The sequence below is a fragment of the Hippoglossus stenolepis genome, chromosome 11 (assembly GCF_022539355.2).
Source record: "Hippoglossus stenolepis isolate QCI-W04-F060 chromosome 11, HSTE1.2, whole genome shotgun sequence".
In the NCBI taxonomy this organism is placed as follows: domain Eukaryota; kingdom Metazoa; phylum Chordata; class Actinopteri; order Pleuronectiformes; family Pleuronectidae; genus Hippoglossus; species Hippoglossus stenolepis.
Genome location: NC_061493.1, coordinates 10,451,786 through 10,475,244, shown reverse-complemented (window position 1 = coordinate 10,475,244; position 23,459 = coordinate 10,451,786). Strand labels below are relative to the sequence as shown.

Below are 23,459 nucleotides of genomic sequence, written 5' to 3'. Positions count from 1 at the left end.
CTAAGTCAGACTTCCTAGCTAACATATACTTATAGCCATTCTCCTGCCTGTGCACTCGCTGGAAATGACTCAATTTCCCTCCCTGGCAGAACACTGCAGCAGGAAATTACTTTGGAAAGTTACTCACAATTTTTCGAAGATGATGTCCGTTGGGTATTTTAAAAGATGCTGGTACATTGTCGCAGCGGCACTGAACTACTTTGATAAAAGTCTCTCAATATTCTAGCACCTCATTTCAAGAGAACTGTGGCAAAATGAACTGTGAATATTGGTGCACATGTGTAACCAAATGATCCTAAACAAAAACCCTTTAGGGCCTTTTTATCTATTCTCATCCTGAGTGGACGCTGAAAGCCACAGTAATGATATTAGCTTAAAGTAAATATAGATCAAAAGCCCTTTGAGTGCTTTGTCTCCAGTTAGAAAACAAACCAGCAGGCACCGGAAGATCAAGATTTCTTTGAGCAAAAACATTTTTTTCCCTGCTTAATAATTAGAGGGGGTGGTTTGATAAAGATTTAGTATTGTGAATGTTCAAAAATAGCTTAAAAATAGCTTAAAAACTAACATACCATGCTCATGTGTACAACATCTACTGAAAAATAAGCCTTGAACAGAAGTACAGCTGTGGAACTACTGTAATGATATCCATTAGTGTTATTAGTATACTCTGTCAATCCATCATCAATCCATGTTAGATAGGGGAATTGTCCATTGTCCATTGTCCATCTCCAACCTTTCCCATACTTCCTTTTATTTGAGCTTTCTTTCTATGTTCCCCCTACCTCCCATAGCGTGTGGTAGATGAAGACGGTCTAATACCAGCCCCTCTCTGCCCTTCTCAGACCTTTTGTTGACCTTTTTGTGTCATTTAGCTCTTATCACAAGTGTGGCTGTTGCTACGAGGCGAGGATTTTGTCAGCTCACAGACCAGATGGATGGGGTATGATGACAGATTTGCTGTGGTGCAGCAAATATCGTGAACCTCACTATGAAGAAGTGATAACGTGAAACTAACCTCGGAGGTGGTCAGTGATGCAGCCAATCTCTAACTGCAAAGACAAATAAAACCAGATTAAGTATCATCATCAATCCACCATATCACTTGACAGGCCGCACTTGAGTGAATAGAAATTTGTGTTCTTTTTTTGGGTATATATATTTACTAAACGGTAACATATAATTCGATAATTTTGGTCAGATTGTTTTTCAATTTTACTTTATATTATATGTTCATCATCTCAACCCAGGAGGTTATGTTTTCCTCACCGTTTGTTTGACTAGTAGCAGGATTACTCAAACATCAAATCACCTGAGACAGAACTCGATACATTTAGGAGTGGATCCGGTGAAACGGGCGGATCCAGGAATTTGCTTCTATAACATGGTGAGATAGGGCATTAGCCGTGGCAGAGGTATGCACTCTCCAAGCGCCGCTCTAGTTTAAACTGCATTAACCTTTTATAATACTAAAAATTATTGTCATATATATATTATCTTGCACTGCTCTAAGATAGTGCAATGACCTCTGAGCAGTCACTCTAGCACTTTCTTGATTCGTTTTTCATCGTCTATTATTTGAGATGTTCCGATACCATTTTTCCTTCCCGATACCTGGACTTTTTCATATCAGCTGATATCGAAGACTGCATTTCAAAAAATTACAACTCAATGTATTTTATTAGTAGTATGCTACTAATGATGGTGGAAATGATGAATGCTATCATTGTTGTATGGCCTGGCTCAGGTTAAACGCTTTTACTTTTGCATTTTGCGTTTCATGCGGAGACTCATTGTAGCAAATCTGTATAAATATATGGAGCCATTCTCTCTAAAAACAAAACATCTTCACATTTACTTCAGTTTGAAGGACTGATAAATGATCAAACATGACAGCGACGCATGCGTGAGCTTCTGCCTGCCGTCTGTTATGACAAACATAACTAATGCCCAGCGCTCGATGAAAGACGACAGATTAGGTTATCTTAACCTCCGCTGCATATCAAAACCACACTGCTCATTACCTCTTTTCAAGATGTTTCCCCTGAATTTACCTTCCTGATGAATGTTGCATGTGGTCTCACCCCACAGCCCACACACCTGCTGGCCCGCCTGACTGATGGTTCAGTTTTGTCATTTTAATAAGAGTGCATTAGTATGCAAACGATCGCCTGGTGTTCTCAAATGCCACCTGTCAGCTTCCATTGATGCTGTGTTTGCTTTAAGTCATGCAATAGTTAAACATCTATGTTCGATGATGCGAGAGTTGTTCTGTACTCTAATACTGAAAAACAGAGGGTCGGGTGAGAGAGAGAAAGAAGAGAGAGTGACACAAAAGAGACAGATTAAATTATTTCTGCTGAGTGTGTTGTGTGTTTACAGACTTGTGTAAAACTGCAGAGACACACAACCGCTGTATACTGACGCTTGAAAGCTCATTTGAAAGCTTGATTAAACAATGTTTTAATATCAACAAAGAATGACATCCCTCCCTATAAAGTCAATGGGTTGCCACAACTGTCCACCTCACTGACAAATGACATGCCGGCCTGTTGTTCTGTGTCTGTCAGCTAATTTACCCTCATAGTTGTGAGTCCTCTGTCTCAGGAAAACCATGTCAAGTCACCGGCAGCTGCTCTGAGCAAACATGCTCAGAGAAGATGAGTGCACGCCACCTGCCTAATTCAAAAGGACACAAAGTTAATGTCAAATATCGAGCAAAACCCAAGAGGGGTGGAGGGCCAAACTGGAGCTAAAAGGCCAGTTAATACTGGCTGAATTTGTTAAAAGAAGTTGGTTGTTTTTTTAGCCATAATCTAATAAGATCATATTTAACCTAAGGCTCCTTGCTGTTTTAATTGGATTCTTATACTCCCCTTACTGCCCCTAGTGGTCGGAAATTATAGAAAATTTTAAAGAAAGCTATAATGGTGCCTTATCAGTAGATTTAATAATAGAGTGTGTGTCACAAACTATCAGTACTATTTACCTGTGGGCCAGTTATTATCTTACAAACATATTTGTATGCTCTAGAACACAATACTCAAACAATATGAATACCAGTTCATCAAAATATTGCTTAAATATTGCTACATACCTTCATTTTCTCATTTTGCATTCAAACGTGTGCTCATGACAAGTCCCACAATGCTCTGTCACATGTAGAGATATTGTAAATGGCAGGTTTATAAGTCAGCTATTCACCTAGTAAGACTTGATAACTTGATGATAACTGACATCTGACATCCTCTTGATGACGTAAAGGTGACTTAGATTTATATGTAGTGTGCATATATCTCCTGGCTCTATTTAAATCTCATCCCAGATTCCGTGGTTGTTGGTATTGGATTTGGCTTCTGTATGAGATAGTGACAGCAGAGAGAGACAGGAAACATAGGGAGAGCAGTAAATGGTCCACCAGCTGGGAGTCAAACTGGGGACCTGCTGTTTGAGGGCAGGTACGCCCATGGGGTACGCACACTAACCATCAGGTCTTTTTTTTCTTCTCCTGTTCTTAGTGTCACTAGACAGCAATAATACCAGAGAGGATTTCATTAATTGCGGATGGTTTTGGCAGACGTGTGTTGTCAAACATCCTGTTTGTATTGAAAAGTTGTCAGAGCAACAGGAAACATAGTTGCAGTACTCATCAGTTGGATACAAGGAAACTAAAATGGCACTCAGTGGAATACATACCTCCGCCAAGGCCAAACCATCTCATTCAATTTTAATTTAATTTCACACACTCGTGGATATCAGTTATCTAAATGTGCTCAATCAATGAATGATTCCCTGGGAAATGTCAGAAAAAGAAATTAAATGTTTTTCATTATTATTCAAGTTTTGTGGAAATCTGTTGAGTAGTTTTTGCGTAATCCTGCCGACCATAAAACTACAGTCTCACTCATTAGAGTGCATACCTCCACCAAAGCCCAACGGTCTCCATAGAGCTACATTTACATTTACTAGATCCAGGTTTTTATTTGATCTGCATCAAATTACACCAACTCATGAATATCGGTCCCCTAAACATGTCAGATTTTTTTAGATTTAAGATCAATGAATTATTCTCTGACAAATCAAAGAACATTTTGAAAAAAAAACTATTTCACAATGTTATAAAAGTAAAATAAGGATCTGCCCCTTGATCTGGATCTGCACAGAGATTTAATGTGTTCTTATCTGACCCTGGTTTTGTGGTAATCTGTTCAGTAGTTTTTGTGCAATCTTGCTAACTAACAAACAAACCAGTAAACCAACGGACCAGGGTGAAAACATAACCTCCCTAACTGAGTTAATAGGTCAGATTCGTCTTTGTGTCTCTGTCTCAAAGACACAAAGACACATCTATGCAGGTACTTAAAATGGAGGCACAGATATGCCATTTATTCATAGAAATAAACTAAACTATGTCCTTTGTCTCATACAATCACTATTTTAGCCTGTCTGTGTTAAATAGAAAAGGTGTGAATGATTTTAATGGAGCCTCTGTTCAAGTTGAGATCTTATTATCGTGATTAGTAACACAAGTTTACCTGCTATGTCATGTCAAATGTCTGCCGTAAGAAAAGGTCTGTTGTATAAGTGAACATGCATGTGTGTGAGTGTGTATGCTCGATTGTCTGTTTGCGTGCAGTGAAGCATGTCCACAAGACAAAAATGTGTGCGTGGGTGGGTGTGTGACAGTGTGTGTTTCTTCTATAAACCAGTGGGCCATGTCCTTCTCTACTCAGTGAGCCGCTGAGCTGACAGAGGTCACAGCCGAAGCCACAGTGACATTTACAGCTCAGAGGCTTATGGAGACTCCCTGCTGTACCTGGCAGCCTGTGATTATCTCAGAGCCATGCTGGCCTGCGGTCCAACAGAAAGGGTGTTGAAAATATGGGAAATGAAAAGAAACATGATGAAATGAATGTCACCTGGGGGAGGTGTGACTCAGTCGAAATATGTGACAGCCATGAAAAGAATGACCAGAAAGCAGGTTGACTTCAGGGTGGTCAAAGTTATTTTTGTTTATTTTAATGACGGACAGAGCTATGTTTTGTTTCCTGTGGGATTTCAAGAATGATCATGCAAAACTGGAAACTATACCCAAACTAAACCATTGAGGAAAGTTGTAATGTTATGGGAGTAAAGTTGTAATTTAATGAAAAAAAACCCCAATAAATTACCAGGAAGAAGTCCCTGCTCATCCAAAATCTTGTTTTCTTGAGAAACTACTAAACTCCCTTGAATAACACGCTTGATAACCTCACAGTCAACCACGGCCGAACATTTTATCCTCCACAAACGAGGCAGTTTCTTCCAAGTCCCTGTAGTTCTTTCTAAAGAATAGACAGTTTCTTTACAAGCTCTCATACTTATTATTTTACTGATACTATATATTTTGTTATTTGTGAAACATGTATCAAATAATAACTTAAAGAGATACTCCACATTCCTTGTTCTAATGCAGGTGACAGGCTGATCTTCTGATATTTCCCCTCAAAAAATTACATTTTCACATTATTCTCAAAATCTCAAATATCCCCCCTTCATGTGGCTCTAATACTTTGTCATAATTAGCAATGCCACAGGCAACAGTAATACTTATAATAAGACATAAAACAGACAGATTATTGATTTTATCTCGTATAAAATAAGGATAAAATTAGTTATTGCCCATAAAGACATTTTAGGAATATATATTTCCGTTATACTGCTTTTCAACTTTCTGACATTTGTTATGACTCATCCATTATAGTTTTGCTCCTGTAGATGTCAATTCAGAGATGTGACAGTGGCCAGCAGCTCCCAGTCTGCTACCAATCCTCTTTGGTGTGTGTGTATTTTTTTTATATATATTTATCTGCAAGTGCTTCAGCTGGGGATTTGTATGTATTTGAAGGGAACGCTGCCACTCACATTCATCCCAAAAAACTGTAAAATTCCCCCTTGTTCAAGGGACTGTCTAACTGTCAGCTGGTGACCCTGGGAGAGCAGTAAACTGTCAGTTCAAGCAAAGAGCGGATGACAGAGGAACAGAGGAAAGACGAGAGGAAGGTGAGAGATTGGGCAGAAACCAGAGCGGGTGAGGGGTACGGGAGGGCAAGGTTGAGCGGTGCATCTGGGTGGTGATGTTAAGAGCAGAAGAATCGCTTACCGCTGTGAAATCTGCTGCAGAGAAAGGAAGGAAGGATGGAGAAGGTTAGGAGGAGGAGGAGAGGAAGCACAGAGCAATACTAGAGAGTTTGATAGTGCTGTTTATATCAGCATTCGTTTTCTCACACATAATCACTCTGGATGCTTCCTCCTTTTCTTCCTTTTTTATCTCCCCTGCAGCGTCTCCTCTCCCCTCACTCCCTTTTTAATCCACTCCTTTGTATCTCTTTGACCTCCTCTCTACTTTCAGCGCTGGTTTTCTCCTCAGTGCTCATTTCTCTGATGTTCTCTTTCTTCTGTCTTAGGTTGGTTTACTCTCCCTGTTGGTGAACTCAAACCATGGTTAGGAATTCCTTTTAATACTGTGAGCTGCTGAGGAGAAAAAAAATTGTTTCCTTCGAGGTCTAACTTTTGATGCATGATGCCAGAGAAGCACACAAACACACACACACTCAGACACACACACACATAATTTGCACAATTTCCCACTTAACTTGATAAACAACCTTGTGCCTCATTTATCTTTCCCTATTTACATATTTTCGCTGGAGAGATCTGGAGTACTTAGCTTAAGGCTTATTTCCCAGTCTGTTGTGGCACTCAAACCCATCGTCTTTCACTCACAAGTAGCCTCTCACAGTGGTGTCTGACTTCAGCTGTTAACACTCCACTCACTATTGGCTTTCAGCACTTCGGCCAAAATGCCTCTCAGAGCTCTCTTCCTCAGTATTTAAGTCACACAACCACAAGGACTTCACGCGGTTCAATTAACAGGCAACACTGACAGTCACAGTTCATCTGATGAATTCTAATCCCACAACTTCAGAAGTCGCAATTAACTCTAATTGCGTAGCAGACCACCAAAGCCCCCAGCAGAATGAACGTGTATTGTCTGTAATATTGAATTCTCCCCATCCTATGTTGTGTTCTCTAAGGCGTTGACTTCCCTAAGTGAATAGATAACCTGAAAGTGTGTCTGTGTATATATGTTTGTGTGTGTGTGTGTGTGTGTGTGTTTGTGTGTGTGTACTTTCCGTCTGTGTGAGCTGCTGATTTGTCACCCTGAGGTCAAGTGTATGGTGTGGCAATCTCCCAAATGCAATTAGAAGGTGGCCGGCTATCTGAAAGGGGGTCCAGCAGGACTCTGATGAATTGCCCCTGCATGTCTCAGCTGACTGGGAGTCCTCTGTGGCTGCACAGGTCAACACATGTATGTGCACTGCATGCAGACAGACACACTTCATGTTATCTGAATTCTATTTTATTCTTGTTTAGTGCACTTCCACGTGTCAGGCAGGGTCTAAAGAAATTGATTATATTGTTATTTCTTTTATAGCATGAGTTTTTCATTGAGTGCGGATTAGGTAAGAAAATTGATGTTGATGTTTTTGTTTTTATATGACGGTTGTTGCTCAATTTTGAGAAACATGGTTTGGTTGCTTCCTATTTATCTGGATTTTATTTTCCCTGAACGTGTTCATGTCTTCATACAAATATTCTTTCTATAAATACCATCTATTTGTTGCAAAGAGTGTGAGAGTATGTGGGTGCACATGCAGGACTTACCAGATCAAATAGAATATTTGATATTGGAAATAATGTCAAGTTGTGACAAATATGCAGAGGCACCGCAGACATTTGAAAACTGTGTTTTCATTGAAGCAATATTTGGAGTCTTCACTTCTGAACCATGCAGCCTAATCATGCCTGTCCTGACCTGGAGCCTCAGTGTCACCAGCATATTTTGAAAATGCTTTTAACCTAATGTGCATTAACAATAACAATGCCCTGAACAGTGTTCATTTATATGACTGCAATATTTAGATTTGAAGGCTAAATAATAGACAACATGGATACAAGGCAAATAGCATCAGACTGTAGAGGTGTATCTAAAACTGGTAACTGAGTGTAGATGGAACAGCAGGAGCCTAAACATTTCATCCATAAAAGAACAGCCTGAGGCTGCCATGACAGTGGAAACATATTTAATCAGGCAAGAAGTTAGTGGGGACAGCTGGAGTGATTCAAGCTCTATAGCAGGAGAGAACTAACGACACATATCCTTGTTTGCTCAGTCATACACAGCCATGTGCTCCTTATACCAGGATGTTCAGAGTGAGGTGCTTCTTTGTGATGGCATTCTGTCTCCAATGAAATGCACAAAAACTAGCTGCAAAAAAAACTCACCAAGAACCTGATGACATTTTTAACCTTCAGCCATTTTCTTATTTTCAGCATTGGAAAAACACAGAGCAAAGCAAAAGCTGAGTCAATAAAGTCTTACTAAAATCGGAGACATTGTAATGAAGCCCTTTACCCCCAGAATAATTCTCATTTTTATCCTGCGTATTTGTTGCTCGCTGTGCATATTGTGTGTGTCCACACATTGTGTATCGTATGCATGTGTATTTGTCTCAGAGAGTGAGGAGTTATCTGAGGGTCAGTAGTGGGATGAAGTGTAATCCAGTCATTAATTAAACGAGAGGAAGGGCAGGAGAGTGAAGGAATCGGGGCTTAAAGCCGCCTGATAGTGTGCCTGCTTAGAAACTCACTTTAATCAAGGCCTTATATCCCCCTCTGAACAAACACACACACACACACGCACACGCACACAGAGTCAAATCTTGATACTGAAGCTTTTGTGTCTAATGCTCTAATGCTGTACACAGAGACAGACAAACGGACACAGACACACCAGATGGAGTACCAACAGTATTTGATTAAGAAGAGGAACTAACATGACTTTTCTTTCTCTGTTCACATGAGGTTTTTTTTAAATCACTCCTCAAATTCAAGATAATACATCACATTGACAAAAACTGAAATTTAAAGACCAACGAACCCAATGCATAAAGCTTTTCTATATGTCTACACGTATATATCCTGACTTTAACTATTTGACAGGCAAATATTTAAGGTCTTGTAAATAATGGATTAACGGTAAATCCGTTGAATTGGATTTTACATGTGTATCTCATTCAGTTAGAACCCTACAGGGCCACCAGGGAATACAATGGTTGAAATGTTTTCCTCCTTTTGGGATCCATTCAGATTGATGATCAATTTCAACAGAAAGTTATTGTACCAATTCCTTGAAATGGAAACTCAGTATGGCCTGTGTGACCTACCATTTCTTTCAGCATCAGTTTCTTCAGCAGACTGCAGGCACAGGCTCTTCAGGTTTCTATCTGCTGCCATGGACACAATCCGGATTGAAAGCTTGAATCCCCCGATGACCTGTTTGTCCATATCTGTCTCGAGCAGAGCTGATATTACTTCAAGTAGTAAGAATACTTATAAAATACTAGTATACAGTGAGCATTCAGAAGCATTTCTTAAGAGGGATAATTTAAAATCACATTTAGAACATTACAGATATAAAAGGACCCACATCTATGATTGCTTCATTCAGAGCCTATGAGTCACTGTGGAGATATCTACATAAAAGAAAAATCTGCACGATAATGTAACAAGTGCTGGTATCGTCCCTACAAATATATAGGTATTCAAAAAGTGGGGCATAGTCAACAATAACATCCAGGGACCTGGTCAGCAGCAACAAATAAATACGTCCCTGAGTCAACTTGCAATTACTTAGTCCTATCAATGCCCTTTAGTTTAACCATCTCATTACACATAGTAATAAAGGACGCAGATGACAGGCTGTAAACATTAACAGAGCCTTGTCTCTGAATCATCTAAATACACAACTGTAATTGAAACAGGGGGATGATGAAAACAGACGACAGAGCGACAGCGTTTCCTGCCCTGACCACTGAGCTCCTGAGTTAATGCAAAACTCTGAAACTGTCTACTACGATTGGTCAGGTGAAATAGCTGTCACCACACTCTGTACTGCGCTGGACTTTTATAAGAAGAGACAGTCCTATGGTTTGTGGCTTACAGTAACCAGTCTCTCTTTTGCATAACATACACTAGTCTGTTAATCTCCTGTAATCTCTCTGTTTAATCTCCATTGGTTTGTTGTACTAGGAAAAAAATTCTTGGATGACAATTTTTGTAAACCTCTAAATATGTATACATCCAAATGTTTGTATCAAATATGACACAGCAGGTATATAAGGTAATTTACTTCACATTAATTTACAGAATTCTTATTAGAACCAAATGTTATTTAGTATGTAACATAAGTGAATTACAACAAAGACACTACTAGTATTTGTTTCTTTTTCTCTTTATTTATTTATTTATTCTTGAACTTAATTTGTCCTGAATAATAGAGGGCGGCGTCCTTAAAATGTTTTTCATACTCAACAACACTGTAAAACACAGTGATAGAGAACATGCGAGAAAGTTCAAAAGTTTTCAAGTACTGCCTCCGTTCAGAGCAGTATAACCGTCATCCATTAACAAAAGTTTCTGCTTTTAATTATTTCTGGTTTTCATTATTCATGCATTCATTACAACTAATAAAATAAATCTGTTTTGTTTCCCTTTTGGAATAATGGATTCATTTGTAATGGTATCAAAATTTGTTCAGTGGAACCAAATTGTGAGCACTACGCAAAACATTTATGTGGCCAGGATTATAAATTGCATCAAAACAAATAGGGATACAAACTGAACATTTCTAAAACTTTTAATAAGTAATTAAACCAGGAGGCATTGAAAGTTTGCGTATATTTAAGAGTAGGCTTTTAAGAAATCAGACTTACTGTAGGTTAGAGATTAAATTCCTATTTTAAACCGTATATTCAATATAGATACATTTCTACCCTTTACAATTGTGTAAACCTTTTTCGCTTAAGTGTAAACACTTGTTAAAGCCAACAACTGGAGAAAAAAGCTGGTGAGAGATGCTCTGTCAACTCCTCTTACTTACAGTGGGAAAACACTAATTTGTTTTGGCTCCTCGTGACAGCACGTTCGCTCATCGAGCATCATTTTCTCATTAATTATATCCATCTTGTCCTTTTCCTTTTATATTGGCAATTAAATATCCCCTGAACTACATGTTCCCTGACAGCTTGACATTTTCTGCCTATGCAGTTTGTGCCGCTCAAGCTTTCTGTGGCGTACCATCTATTTTAGATGATTGTTGTTATTGATCCACTTTTTGCTGACTGCTCCACTTTCTTCTCAATCTCCCCTGGCCAAAGGCCAGCTCCCCAAAGCAGAAATCTATGCGTTTTGATATTTACTTCCAAAAGCAACTCCTTTCCCTTATGACATATAGGCCCAGAGATTAGACATTATTTCCTCCATAAACCACCACAGGGTGAAATGATAGTTTTCCCTCATTGCAGCTGGTGCGGAGCAAAAACATTTGCTGACACAGTAGGAATCTGTCGGAAATCTCTGTCATTAGCATTTACATATACATGACACATCACAGTCGTCTACCGCTCTCTCACTCACCTCCTCCATTGCTCCCTCTAGCTTTCCTCCCCTCCATTTCAATGTAATATTCTGCTGTATAATGTAATTCAGAAAAATACTTCTACCACAACAGATGGAGCGGAAAATGGATTTGCATTCAACCCCAAACTGTACCGGTGACGTACCTCTTCCTGCTCTCCACCACTAAGTCAAGGCTGCGATGTATTATAATCACTGATATTTTCTCATCAGATTACCTTCTCTTTGGCTGAGACCATATTTGCTCAGTTTGCTCGCTGTTTGAATGTGAGTATGTGGAGGCAGGATCAAGGCTGCGCTTATCACCCTTCTTCCATACCACCCGTTGTGTTTATTATTCTTTTTCCATACCCCCCACTGTCATAGTGGGGACCTTTTTCATTTCGATAACTCCTCAAAGGGGCCAATGTGAGGGCGAAGCATCCTGAAAATTGGTTGGGGATCAAACCTTGAAGCCCACTGTGTTTGGCAGCATCATTATTTCACCAAGAAGGGGATTTAAAGAGTTGAAATAGGTTAAAAGGAAGTCGGAGGGAGAAAGTAAGTGGAACGACTGTGTGCATGACAGTGGGATACGAGAGACAAAAGGAACAGAAGTGAGGAGAAGCCAGTGGTGAAAACAAATTTTGTCTCTATATCTGTCAGAGGGGTTTGAGCATGCGAGCAGAATTCCCATTGATAGGCAGCTTTTTGTTTCGACTGTGCCCCACTATGTTCTGGGAGATATCAGCCGGCGCAGGGTCAGAGCGTCACAGCTCTTTGATCCCTCTGCAAGGAGATTTCCCAAATCCCTGAGATGAACACTTGTGCAGAGAATGAACCGCGCAGATGATTCAAGACTCACAAGCCGGATCCGTAGACAGAAAAATGCACACGTTGGGCAAACATAATACTCTCAGTGTGTACGGCGGAACGCTCTGTGGACAAAACAAATTTCATCTTTTGTCGAGCTGGCAAAGTTTGTCATGTGTGAGAAATTATTTTTTCACTAACTACACCGGAGGAGCTGCACACTGTGTTTTTGTGAGCAGTTCATGCTGACAAATATCAATGTGTCCAGAAGTGACACTTAAATTTGAAGTGATAGTCGTGCTGTAAAGAAATTGTCAGCGGTGTGCACCGTTAGTTTTTACTTCATTACCCACACTTTGATTCATTCTCAGCTATCGGAGCCATATGGTAGCTACTGCTCAGTTTGAGAAAATGACACGAGGGAAAAACGGAAGAAGCAAACAAAACAAAATGAGATTTCATAAGCTTTGTCATAAAAGAAAAATATACGTTACTGGAACTATTTCATTTTTGTTCATTTCCACTGTCAGACCTGAAATAAAATGCAGCCTCAGACTTCCTCACCGACTCTACATGTGATAGTTTGTTGTGTTGACTGTCTCCATACTAAACAAGCAGAGACCTTGATGTCTGTCGGTTCATGAGCCACCTGCTGGGAAACATTTTCACTCTCTACTGGGGAACAGACGTGTTGAAGCCCACCATGTTTCTGATGTTTCTAGTTCTGCCTCTTCTTCAAAACACATGTGGTCCATTTCTCTTTTCTCTGGGGTAAAGATTTGTGTTATTCAACATAGTTCCACTCCGTCTTACATTTGATAACTTATGCTCATCTGCTGATATGAAAAAATACATGTAGCCAAAAAATGTCTCGTAAATGTACGCCTTTTTTTCTTTCAATATTACGACTTTATTCTCGTAATATTATAACTTGATTCTCTAAATATATCTTGAAAGATTTTTTTCCACATTAAGTGGCCCTTATTCCCAGTTTTATAAATGACATTGGTGTTTTCAGTGAAGTGAAATAGCTTATTTCATTTTGGGTGTGAAAAGATATATTTTATTGTCATATTCTCATGAATTCTAACTTTGGCCCTGTGAGGAAATCCTCTGGCATGGTCTTCTTTGGAAACACATAACATTATCAATGTAGCTGTCAAGATAAAATATCACATCATTTATACCTTTCTTTCCTTTGTTTTTCAGGGGAGATTTGTGCCTTTAAGATCTACGGTCAGGATGCTCCATTTGAGGCGGTGGTGTTGAATCGCACATCAGGAGAGGGGGTCCTGAGGGCCAATAGCCCTGTGGACTGTGAGAGCCAGAAAGAGTACACCTTCATAATCCAGGCATACGATTGTGGGGCCGGACCCAGCGGGGCCGACTGGAAGAAATCACACAAGTGAGTCAAGCAATTTGTGTTTTGTGTCTGTGTTTAATTTAAATGTGCTCCGGAATTTTTCGACTAAGAAACACATGTGCTCCTTGGTTACAAAAAGTAAGCCTGAAGCCCTGCTTAAATAATGGAAAAAAAGTCTATTTACACTGAGGCATACAAAGAAAACAGGGAGAGCTTGCAGTGTAATATAATTTTTCTTTTTTGAAGCTGTACTGTTCAATTCATGCTGAGACAACGTTACATAAATGATTTCTAAATCTAATATTATGGAGCCTGTAGGTTGTTCTTAAGCAGATAATCTTTGTTTTTCAGTCATTTGTTCTGTTTGTGAAATTGGACGCTGTTTCTCCTTCACCATGTGGCTTCACTATGTGAAATTGCTTCTCAGAAGCTTTACACTTTTTGGAATTCACCAGCACACAGGCAGCAACCCTCTGTGTGTCTTTGTGCTTCCTAACAAACTGTGATTGTCAGACCCTGTGTTCAAACTGTCACATAGTGCAAATTATTATTTATCTCAGCATGACTCACTTGTGTAGCTGCCATTGTGACGCAGATTTACAAGAGGCGGACAAAATATGACATGGAAACAGACATTAACTTCAAAGTAAGTCGCCAAGGGAACTGCACAATTGAGTCATATTAAAGAGTCCCAAAAGAAAACAGGGAAAGACTTCATCAGCAAAGAGTGGAAGTCATCTTAAGTTGAGCCTCACCAGTAGAGTAGTATATGCATGTAACCCTTGAAAACACAGCCTTAATTAGCAGAGTTAAAATTAGGCTTAATTGCATCACATTACAACTAAATTAACGATAGTTGTTGTCATGAATATGCACATAGCTTTAGTTGAATTAATTTGAATATTTACCTTTGCATCATTAGTCTTTCCCCTGACTAAATTAATTTAGAAGCAAAAAACCAACATGCTCCTGTGCTTCCTTCATAGTTCACACTCTTAAAAAAATCATTATTATTCGATTTTGTCTTTGCTTGTTTCATTTTCTCTCTTTTCCTTTTCGTAATTTTCTCATCCCTCAGCACTGAAGCAGTGACAGCTGAGACCTGCAGTTGTGTTCTCATGTTCTGTCCCCCTAATGGCCCAATATAATTTTGCGTGCGTGCGTGCACTATTTGAATGAGATTGACAAACAGGCAGAGCTGCATTGACAGCAGCAAATCAAACCCTGTGGTCAGAGACGAGGAGCTGCTAAAATAAGCTTCTGCAGCTTCGGCACTAAACAGAGAAAGAGAGGGACATTTATCAGCTCAGGGATCTCTGATGAATTTCTCCGGTGGAGTGTGTGTGTGTGTGTGTGTGTGTGTGTGTGTGTGTGTGTGTGTGTGTGTGTGTGTGTGTGTGTGTGTGTGTGTGTGTGTGTGTGTGTGTGTGTGTGTGTGTGTGTGTGTGTGTGTGTGTGTGTCATTATCACTGTGTGACATTCTAAATAGGCCTCATTAAGCTAATGTCATTAATTAACCAGATGTGCTTCCTCAGATACACTGCGAGTTGTCAGAGAAGGTCACCGGTGAAGAAAACTTCATGACACATCTGAGTTATTGGTTAATTTATGTACTTTAGTGCACAAATGTTATCAGAGTACCTTGTTAATATCTTCAGCACTTCCTCCCAGCAGAGTAGATAGTGTGTTTTTCTGTGTGTTTGCATCAGAATAGGAGGAAAGGAGTGAAAAAGAAAAATTAGAGCCTAGGAAAGCAATCTATGTTTTCAAGATCTTCTCTGTGGTTAGTCTAAGCCTATGGATTAGTCTGGTAAATAATAAAAATGGAAACACATTTGGTAAAAAATGGAAACACATTTTTCAAAGAAATACCAATACACATGACCCTTCTGTGCGGAATTGTTTTCCTTTCACTCTCCCTTTAACTGACTGATGTATTTGAATTAAACAGCAAAATACGTCTTTACTTAATGTCAATCAATCTCTAATGACTTAAAGAGATTTTTCTTTCCTCCTCTCTCCATTCCTCCATCCCTTTATTCTTTCCCGGTGTCCTTACTTTTCCTTTTTTCCATAATTTATCTGCTCTTCTATCTCTTGGCATCCTTCTGTCCATTCCTTCTTGTGCTCTCTCCCACCCTTATCTTTCTTCAATCCCTTCCTCCATTCAGGGCGGTGGTTCACATCCAGGTAGATGACGTCAACGAGTTCTGTCCTGTGTTTCGGGAGCCACTGTACAAGGCGTCAGTAACCGAAGGCAAGATATACGACAGCATTCTGCAGGTATATTAATGTTTTAATGCACAGTGAATACATATATACATACATATTTATTATCATTATTATCTACCTGAAGTCTTCTTCTTTGTTGTGTTTGTGTTTGAGTTCGTTTTGATTCAAAGTTTCAATAGAGGTTACACTGATTACCTTTGTCATTTACAAATGTTGTCATTATTACAAGTGTTAATTCTTAAATAAACTAAATTAAATATGTTATTCCATGCACAGGTTGCTAGTGTTGTTGCTAGCAGAGCAGTTGTTGATGTCCCTGGTGTAAACTGACATTGTTACAGGTGGAAGCATGGGACCAGGACTGTTCACCACAATACAGCCAAATCTGCAACTATGAAATTGTCACTGCAGGGACGCCATTTGCCATAGACCGCAATGGTAAGTGTGTTTTGTGTTGGAAAAAAATAAATAGAATCTCTGTCTGTCTATTTTTCATTTTTTTGATAACTGCCCCGACATCCGACTCTTTGGATCAGGATTTGTGGAGAAATTCGGCACAAAGAGATTCCTTTGTCTATTTTAGGTGGTTGGTGTTACCAGCGTTACACAGTGTTCAGGCACACACTGATTACATAACTTACCCAGCGGCCCCACAGTCAATTTCTTTTTTATAGCTATAAAAACCCATTTGGTTCATTTTGGCCTGTCAGCGGTATAGTGCCCACGTTCAGAGAATTAAAAACAAATTGTAAAATACTAGATATAATGCTTAGACGGACGCTTCAATTATAACCTGAAAGTGTCTGCTCTGTGCAGCAGCTGAGCAGAGTTCATTTAATTTGATTACACTGAACGGCCATTAGTAATGTAACACCTATACACAAACCTCTTTACATAATAATAATGATACATTTTATTTATAGGTGCCTTTCACAGCACTCAAGGTCACCTTACAAGGCAGAGATCAAAACAAAACAAAAAAATAACAATGTATCAAAAAGATCAATAAAATGAACAGTGAATAAAAGATTATGTAGGTTGGCCAAAGGGAAAATAATCAAACTAAATATGTTAGTTTAACAAGATGGGTTTTGAGACAGGGCTTGAAAATGGAGAGTTCTGGACTATTTGAAGTTTATGAAGGAATTGTGAGGGATACCAAAAAGAAGTTACAGTAATCGATGCGGAATGTAACAAGGTGTGAACTAGAATGGCGGCGCTGTGAGGGAAGGCCAGAGGCGATTAATGTTACGTTGATGGAAGTATGCAGACTGAGTAACATTATTGATGTGAGCTTTGAAAGATAGTGTGCTGTCAAGGATGACACCCAGACTCCTAACCTGAGGGAAAGGAGAAACTAAGGAATTATTAATAGTTAAGGAAAAAGTGTCTCAGTTATTTGGTGGATTTGGTGTCAATAAGGAGAACCTCAGTTTTATCACTGTTGAGTTTGAGAAAGTTGGAGGAGAACCAGGATTTGATTTCCTGTAGGCAATCACAGATCGAGGTAGGTTTGGTGGACAGGTAGAGCTGGGTGTCATCCACATAGCAATGGAAATTAATGTTACATTTACGGAAGATATAGTCAAGAGGAAGTAAATTGATGATAACAGAAGGGGCCCCGGGACAGAACCCTGGAGAACACCAGTAGTGACTGGAAATGGCTGGGATTTGAAAGATTTGAGTTGGGTGAACTGAGTGCCGCCAGAGAGATACGATTTAAACCAGTCCAAGGGTGTGTTAGTGATGCCAATGGAGGCTAGTCTGTCAAGGAGAATGTTATGAGAAATGGTGTCAAAGGTCACACTCAGATTAAGGAGGATGAGAATGGTACACAGTCCGGAATCAGCTGCCATAAGGTCATTGGTGATTTTTACCAAGGCCTTGTCTGTACTATGGAGGGGGCGGAACCCAGACTGGAAATGTTCAAAAAGCTTATTTTCAACTTAACAGATTCCTCTTAAAACAAAGTTAAGCCATAAGCACAAATATCCTTAAACTTATACCAAATATTTTTAACCAAAATAATTTAACCTGAACTAGACCCCTCGATTTACACCTTTTATATCCTTTTTATACATTTAGCACATAAAGCTTCCATTAAAACAAAATCATTCTGGAGACATGTGGTATTGCAGAATACACTAATAGCAGTCGTGTTCTTTCCTCACTTGAACACAAACAGCATGGTTAATGTCTCGATGAAAGAAGAAAAAGCCTGATCCCTGGCTGAATTTGCATATGTTCCTTCTATGATCTCAGCTAGCTGAACTTCGTATGAACATGAACTGTTCTCCACTAAAGATAGACATGAGAGAGCCGACGACCTTATCTGGAACTAGAAACCACTGTAGGAAGCTCTGCAGCAAATCGTGTGTTTGTTAGTGCTGGAACAGTGGAGAAAAATGTATCACTGGCTGTAAATAGGGACTGTACAAATGATCTATTTATGGATGTAGACCAAACAACAGAGTCATGCATGTGTGTATACACTATAGAAATGCAGTATGAGGAGGAAAAACCGAGCAGACAACTGAGACCGATCCCTCTTCGTATTGCAGTGATGTTGTCATCTGTGAAGTAGCTTTTCATCAGCGCGTAGCTCAAAAGTTTCTTGACAAACATCCACCTTCATCTATGACAGTTTTCTCATGTTCATTTGTGGCTCTACACCGGCCCTGTAGTTGACTGGCGGAGTGTATTTTATTTCTGATTGAGAGCTATTCTGAGCATATCTGCCTATATGAAATTTCAGCTTTGGGCTTTGTGCCGACGTCTCCCTGAGCCTCCGCAGCTACACTGCGCTGATCTGAGTGCGGCGTAATCCAAACTAAATGGAGACTGGAGGGCTTTGTGTGTTGAACTCCAACCAATAGATCAGACAGAAGCACCCACACTGCTTTCTTTACTGTATTTCTGTCTCTCCTCGTCTCTCAGGGTCTTATTTATTATTTTGTCTCATTGCTTTTTGAGTTTAACCTCCTGGTCTGATCTCTCTCAGTGTATTTTACAGAGGTCTGGCTCATTTGATCTGATCTTCTCCGGGGCACAATAATATTGCTTGCGAGACGCGGCAGAACACAACATGCAGTATTGTTTAGACCTACTTTATAGAACAATGGTCAGTTTGTGCACTGAGGGAAGAGCAAAACAAAATTTGGCGAAATGTGCATCATAAAAGAGACAGTAAATTAAGACTAAATGAATTTAACCCCACCTGTTGTTGTTGAGTGAGGATAATAAAGTTGCCCTGCATCAGCTCTGCAGGGTTCAGAAATCAAACATGGTCAGGAAATTGAGCTGAATGTGACAACTCTTATGCTATAATTTAATAACACATACTGTAGTAATTAACTTGATAAAAAGAAAACACACTGACAATCACTTTTACGTTTATTATATACTCATTTTCGTTGATTTTCTGCAAGCAGAGTCGATGGTAACCAGTTGTAAACAATACATACTCAATCCCCGCTTACTGCCTCTAATTCCTTTTATTTACCACAACAAAGATAATGTGTGCAGTGGTTTCCCTGGGCTGATCATATTTTTGGAACGTTATTTAATGAATACCTTGTCAGGACTATAGGGACAACTGCTGACCCAGATAGACTTCAATACTTCTCCCTGTTACGCTGAGTAATGTGAGGACATGTGGTTTTTATCCTTTATACATATGAGCTTTTTCAAAGCTCATTCCAGAGCCTCATGTGTAACTGTGTTCTCAGACACTATTGTGACTAGTAAACAGAACTCTATGTGTAAGACTGGGTGTCTCTGTAATCACATATATCTAAGCTGCCTTCAGACATGCACTGAACCTCTGGACATTCTTCGGAGGGGCTATATGTGAAAAGGCAAATGTCCGAGTTTCTCCAGCCTGCTCCCCAGGTGAAATGTCTACAGAATGTCCAATATGAGAACACAGCAGGAGATCCTCTGCAGGATTCGTTGTGTGCTTGGAGGCGTGTTGATGACGCTTCCAACACATGACAAAATTAAAAACAAAAATTATGCAAATATTTTAAGAAGTGAAAAAGTGGTGCCATACACATTGAAGACACTGACGAAAATGTCAAGAGAGCTTTTGGTGATCAGGGCCTATGCCAGTGTCAACGTGCTGTAAACAAAAACACGTGATCTCTGCAGCAGAGTTGCGTCCTGCCTCTGCCTGCTGCAACACCCCCCCCCACCTCAACGCTCTGGAGATTCATGTGTTGTTGTGAACGTGTCTGCTGGAGAAAATCCCCTTAGATCCCACAGAGAATCAATAATTTGAAATGTCCTGTCAATTCAAAATATCTCCTTAAACTCCAGCTGTTGATATCCAGTACCTTCTCTGTTGCTGTTGTTCTCACCAGCTGCAGATCAAATTGTCATTGTATGAGGATTTTGTAAGAACCGTCTGACTCTGATCTTCTCACCTTTCTCCCTCTGACATTTCCAGCTCAGCTCTGTTTTCCAGTACTGTTGTGGTCCGCACTGATTCCCTCAGTGCCGTCTCCTCTCCTCTTGTCTCCCCCTCTTCCTCTCTCTTCTTCCCTTTCTCCTCCTCTGGTCTCTCGTGGAAATCAGAGTGACAGCCTTTCACACAGACAAGCCTCCAGATATTAACAACAAAAATAGCTTCAGTTGTCCTCATAGACTCGGAGACGGACTGTGATGGAATTGACTGACAAATTACGAATATGGCATTGTTTTAAAGCCGTTCTGTATCTTATAGAATGCATATACTTTCGTTTTAGAGATATATGATATTCATCATTGCTTTGATGGACTTTGATGTAAATGTAGAGTATCAGCTGCAACCAGCAACTCACTCTAGCAACTCAGTGCTGCATTGTTAACATTTTGCTCAGTCAGTAAAGAAGACTGGAGAATATGTGTTATCCCTTGTGAGCTTTAATAGTTTTTTTGCTTGTTGGCAACTCAAAAACATGTGGATCTATATAGTTTTCTCAACTGATTTAATACATTTGGTAAAATCATACTACAGTTTTACAAAACCAGTTACTTATCATAATGCTGTAGATGCTGAAGTTAGAAACGACAGAGGCCACAACAGAGCCGAGAGATATTGATAAAACAAAGAACACACATATTGATTTCAACTCTGTCAACCCGGAGAGGCTGACTGTGGCAAAAATATGCATGAAAAATTCAATCACACACATAAATACTGTCTGTTGATCCATTAATCGGACAGCGCAGGTCTCGTAGGCCCGTAGGTATATAGCGTAATTTCAACATCTCTGATTAACTTTGTAAATACATAGTTTGGGATTTATCCTCTGGGCTCAGCTGTGGTTGTATATGAGAAATATTGTGACGCAAGCTCATTTAAACAAATGTTTTCCACTGTACAGTTATTGTATTGTACATTATTGAAAATCAATACAAAAGACTTGAGTACAAGATGAGCTATTTTAACAGTCATGTTATTCTTGAAGAGAAAAGACAGGGATTTTGATGTAAAAGTACAACGGTATTGGTTTTGGACATACATTTGGCAAATAACACCAGATACATTTACAATAAAATGTATTTTTCATTTCACAGGGCCTTCAAACATCTACTAAAGTTTGCCAGCAGATGTTTGCATTGTTTGATTACAGTAACTTCAGTATGTGAACTTGTCTAGTGTCTGTCCTTTCAGGGCTGCTGCATCTCCTCTATCTTTGTCTCACTCTTTCTTACACTGTTACCATGGCGGAATCGACTGTTTACAGTGAGGCTTTGATATTAAAATACAGCACAAGGTTGCAGGACCTTGAATTTTTTAATAAAAGTCTTCAGTGAGAGTCATTTGTAAATGTGTCACAGTTTTGAATGTAAAGTCGTTTCCAGTTATTGCTCAGTGTTTCTCACCTTATTATTACTAAATAAACATAACTGGTCCATTTTTCTAGATAATCATGATCATATTTCTACTTGGTTCTTTTAGGTAACATCAGAAACACAGAGCGTCTGAGCTATGACAAGCAGCAGAGCTACAAGATCATGGTGACGGCCTTCGACTGTGGTCAGAAGAGAGCAAAGGAGGACGTGGCTGTGCATATTGATGTCAAGCCTGTCTGCAAACCTGGATGGCAAGGTCAGAGATAAAGGAATAGAAGGGGAAATATTTGCACAATGCTTTAATCTACCTCTGGGTACTTGATGAAAATGTACTTATTTTTAAGTGCGCTGACATCATTTTTAAATGTACTAAAATGTAAAGTAACACAACCCAAATTGAAGCAGCCAATTCAGAGCAGTTTTTAAATACATCCTTTCCCTCGAGGGAATTCCATTTCATTTCAGAATGAATGTCTCTTGAGGAAATCAGAAGACCTGACAGAACCCTCCAGAGGGAAAGTTGACTGGAGTGTGTATATGTGTTTTTTTTCCCCTCTCCCTCCTGTAACATGCCAGAAGCTTGGCATTCGAGCCAGTCTCGTCTCCTCTGCTGCTCCACCTGTCAGCACTGACAGGCTCTCAAGAGTCAGGAATGAAAGCAGAAGACAGAGAAAGATAAGAGAGGAGAGGGGAAAGAGAAGGGAGGGAGAAAGAGAGATAAAGAAAGAGGCCGAATGAACAAGGGAGGACAGAGAGAAACAAAGATATAGAGAAGACGTGATGGTTATTCTTGCAGTCTTAAATTAACTGACCAAAACAAATCAGGCAGTAAAACCCTGAACAATTGCAAGACATCGTAGTGACGCTTTAAAATTCATGACCAGATCCCCCCCTAACAGTTTCATTCATTCCCATCATATTCTTGTAAAGCTCCAAGATGAATCAATCCAACGATGACACAAAACAACTCTTGGTTATTCATGAATCAAATGTTGAGTGAACATCATTTTCTGAAGTGTTATTGGACATTTGAAGCCGGTAGGTACAAGGAGGAGAGAGGTGGTGTAAGCCGAGCAAAGGCTCTTCTAAAAGAAGCAGAAAATAGAAATGTGAATGCCATTTAATTAGTTTTTGTTGTTTATCTGGCCTCTTAGGTTTGGCCTAATTGGGACGCCATCACTCCCCTGTATTTGCTGCCTGAGTTATTATTATGCTGATTCCTTGATTCTCAAGTATTGCAGGTTTCAGGTCTCCTCTACATCGGTTTTAGTCCCGACTAGAATACACATAACACATTTTCTGCATATATATTATATCAATCTAGCACATTATTATGAACCTGGTAATACAACTTCCTAAATGAGAAGTGCTTTGCTTTTTGTACTAATAAACAGTACAACAATTCACTAATATTATAATGTATTCATCCTTACTACAGAGAGCACTCTCCTTTACTGCCTTCTGTTGGACTGATGCTCTGTTCACACATCTTTTTAGGAAAGTAGCCTATTAATTATAAACAAAATATACATTCGAGTAATTATTTTCTTCTCACAGGAAAAATAACATGCAAACATTAAGGGCAGCAGCCTCTTTGTAGCCTGAGAGGTGAAACAAGGGGCAATCACTCCCCGCTGTAAGCAAATCTTAATTGATGTAAGTGCAGGGATACATGAAGCTCTCCACAGCAGTCGAACACACTGTATACAAAGAT

At 39.5% G+C, this 23,459-nt stretch overlaps 1 protein-coding gene across 3 annotated transcripts in view; it reads left to right on the top strand.

Annotated features, from left to right (window-relative positions):
• The window catches only part of clstn2a (calsyntenin 2a), a 134,157-nt gene that overhangs the window by 80,916 nt on the left and 29,782 nt on the right, over positions 1-23,459 (top strand). For all 3 annotated transcript variants that reach the window (XM_047342056.1, XM_047342055.1, XM_047342057.1), the window contains exons 3-6: positions 13,522-13,717; positions 15,847-15,958; positions 16,249-16,345; positions 21,852-22,001. In XM_047342056.1, the coding sequence (XP_047198012.1) occupies positions 13,522-13,717; positions 15,847-15,958; positions 16,249-16,345; positions 21,852-22,001 (555 nt within the window). The remainder of the gene's footprint in view (positions 1-13,521; positions 13,718-15,846; positions 15,959-16,248; positions 16,346-21,851; positions 22,002-23,459) is intronic.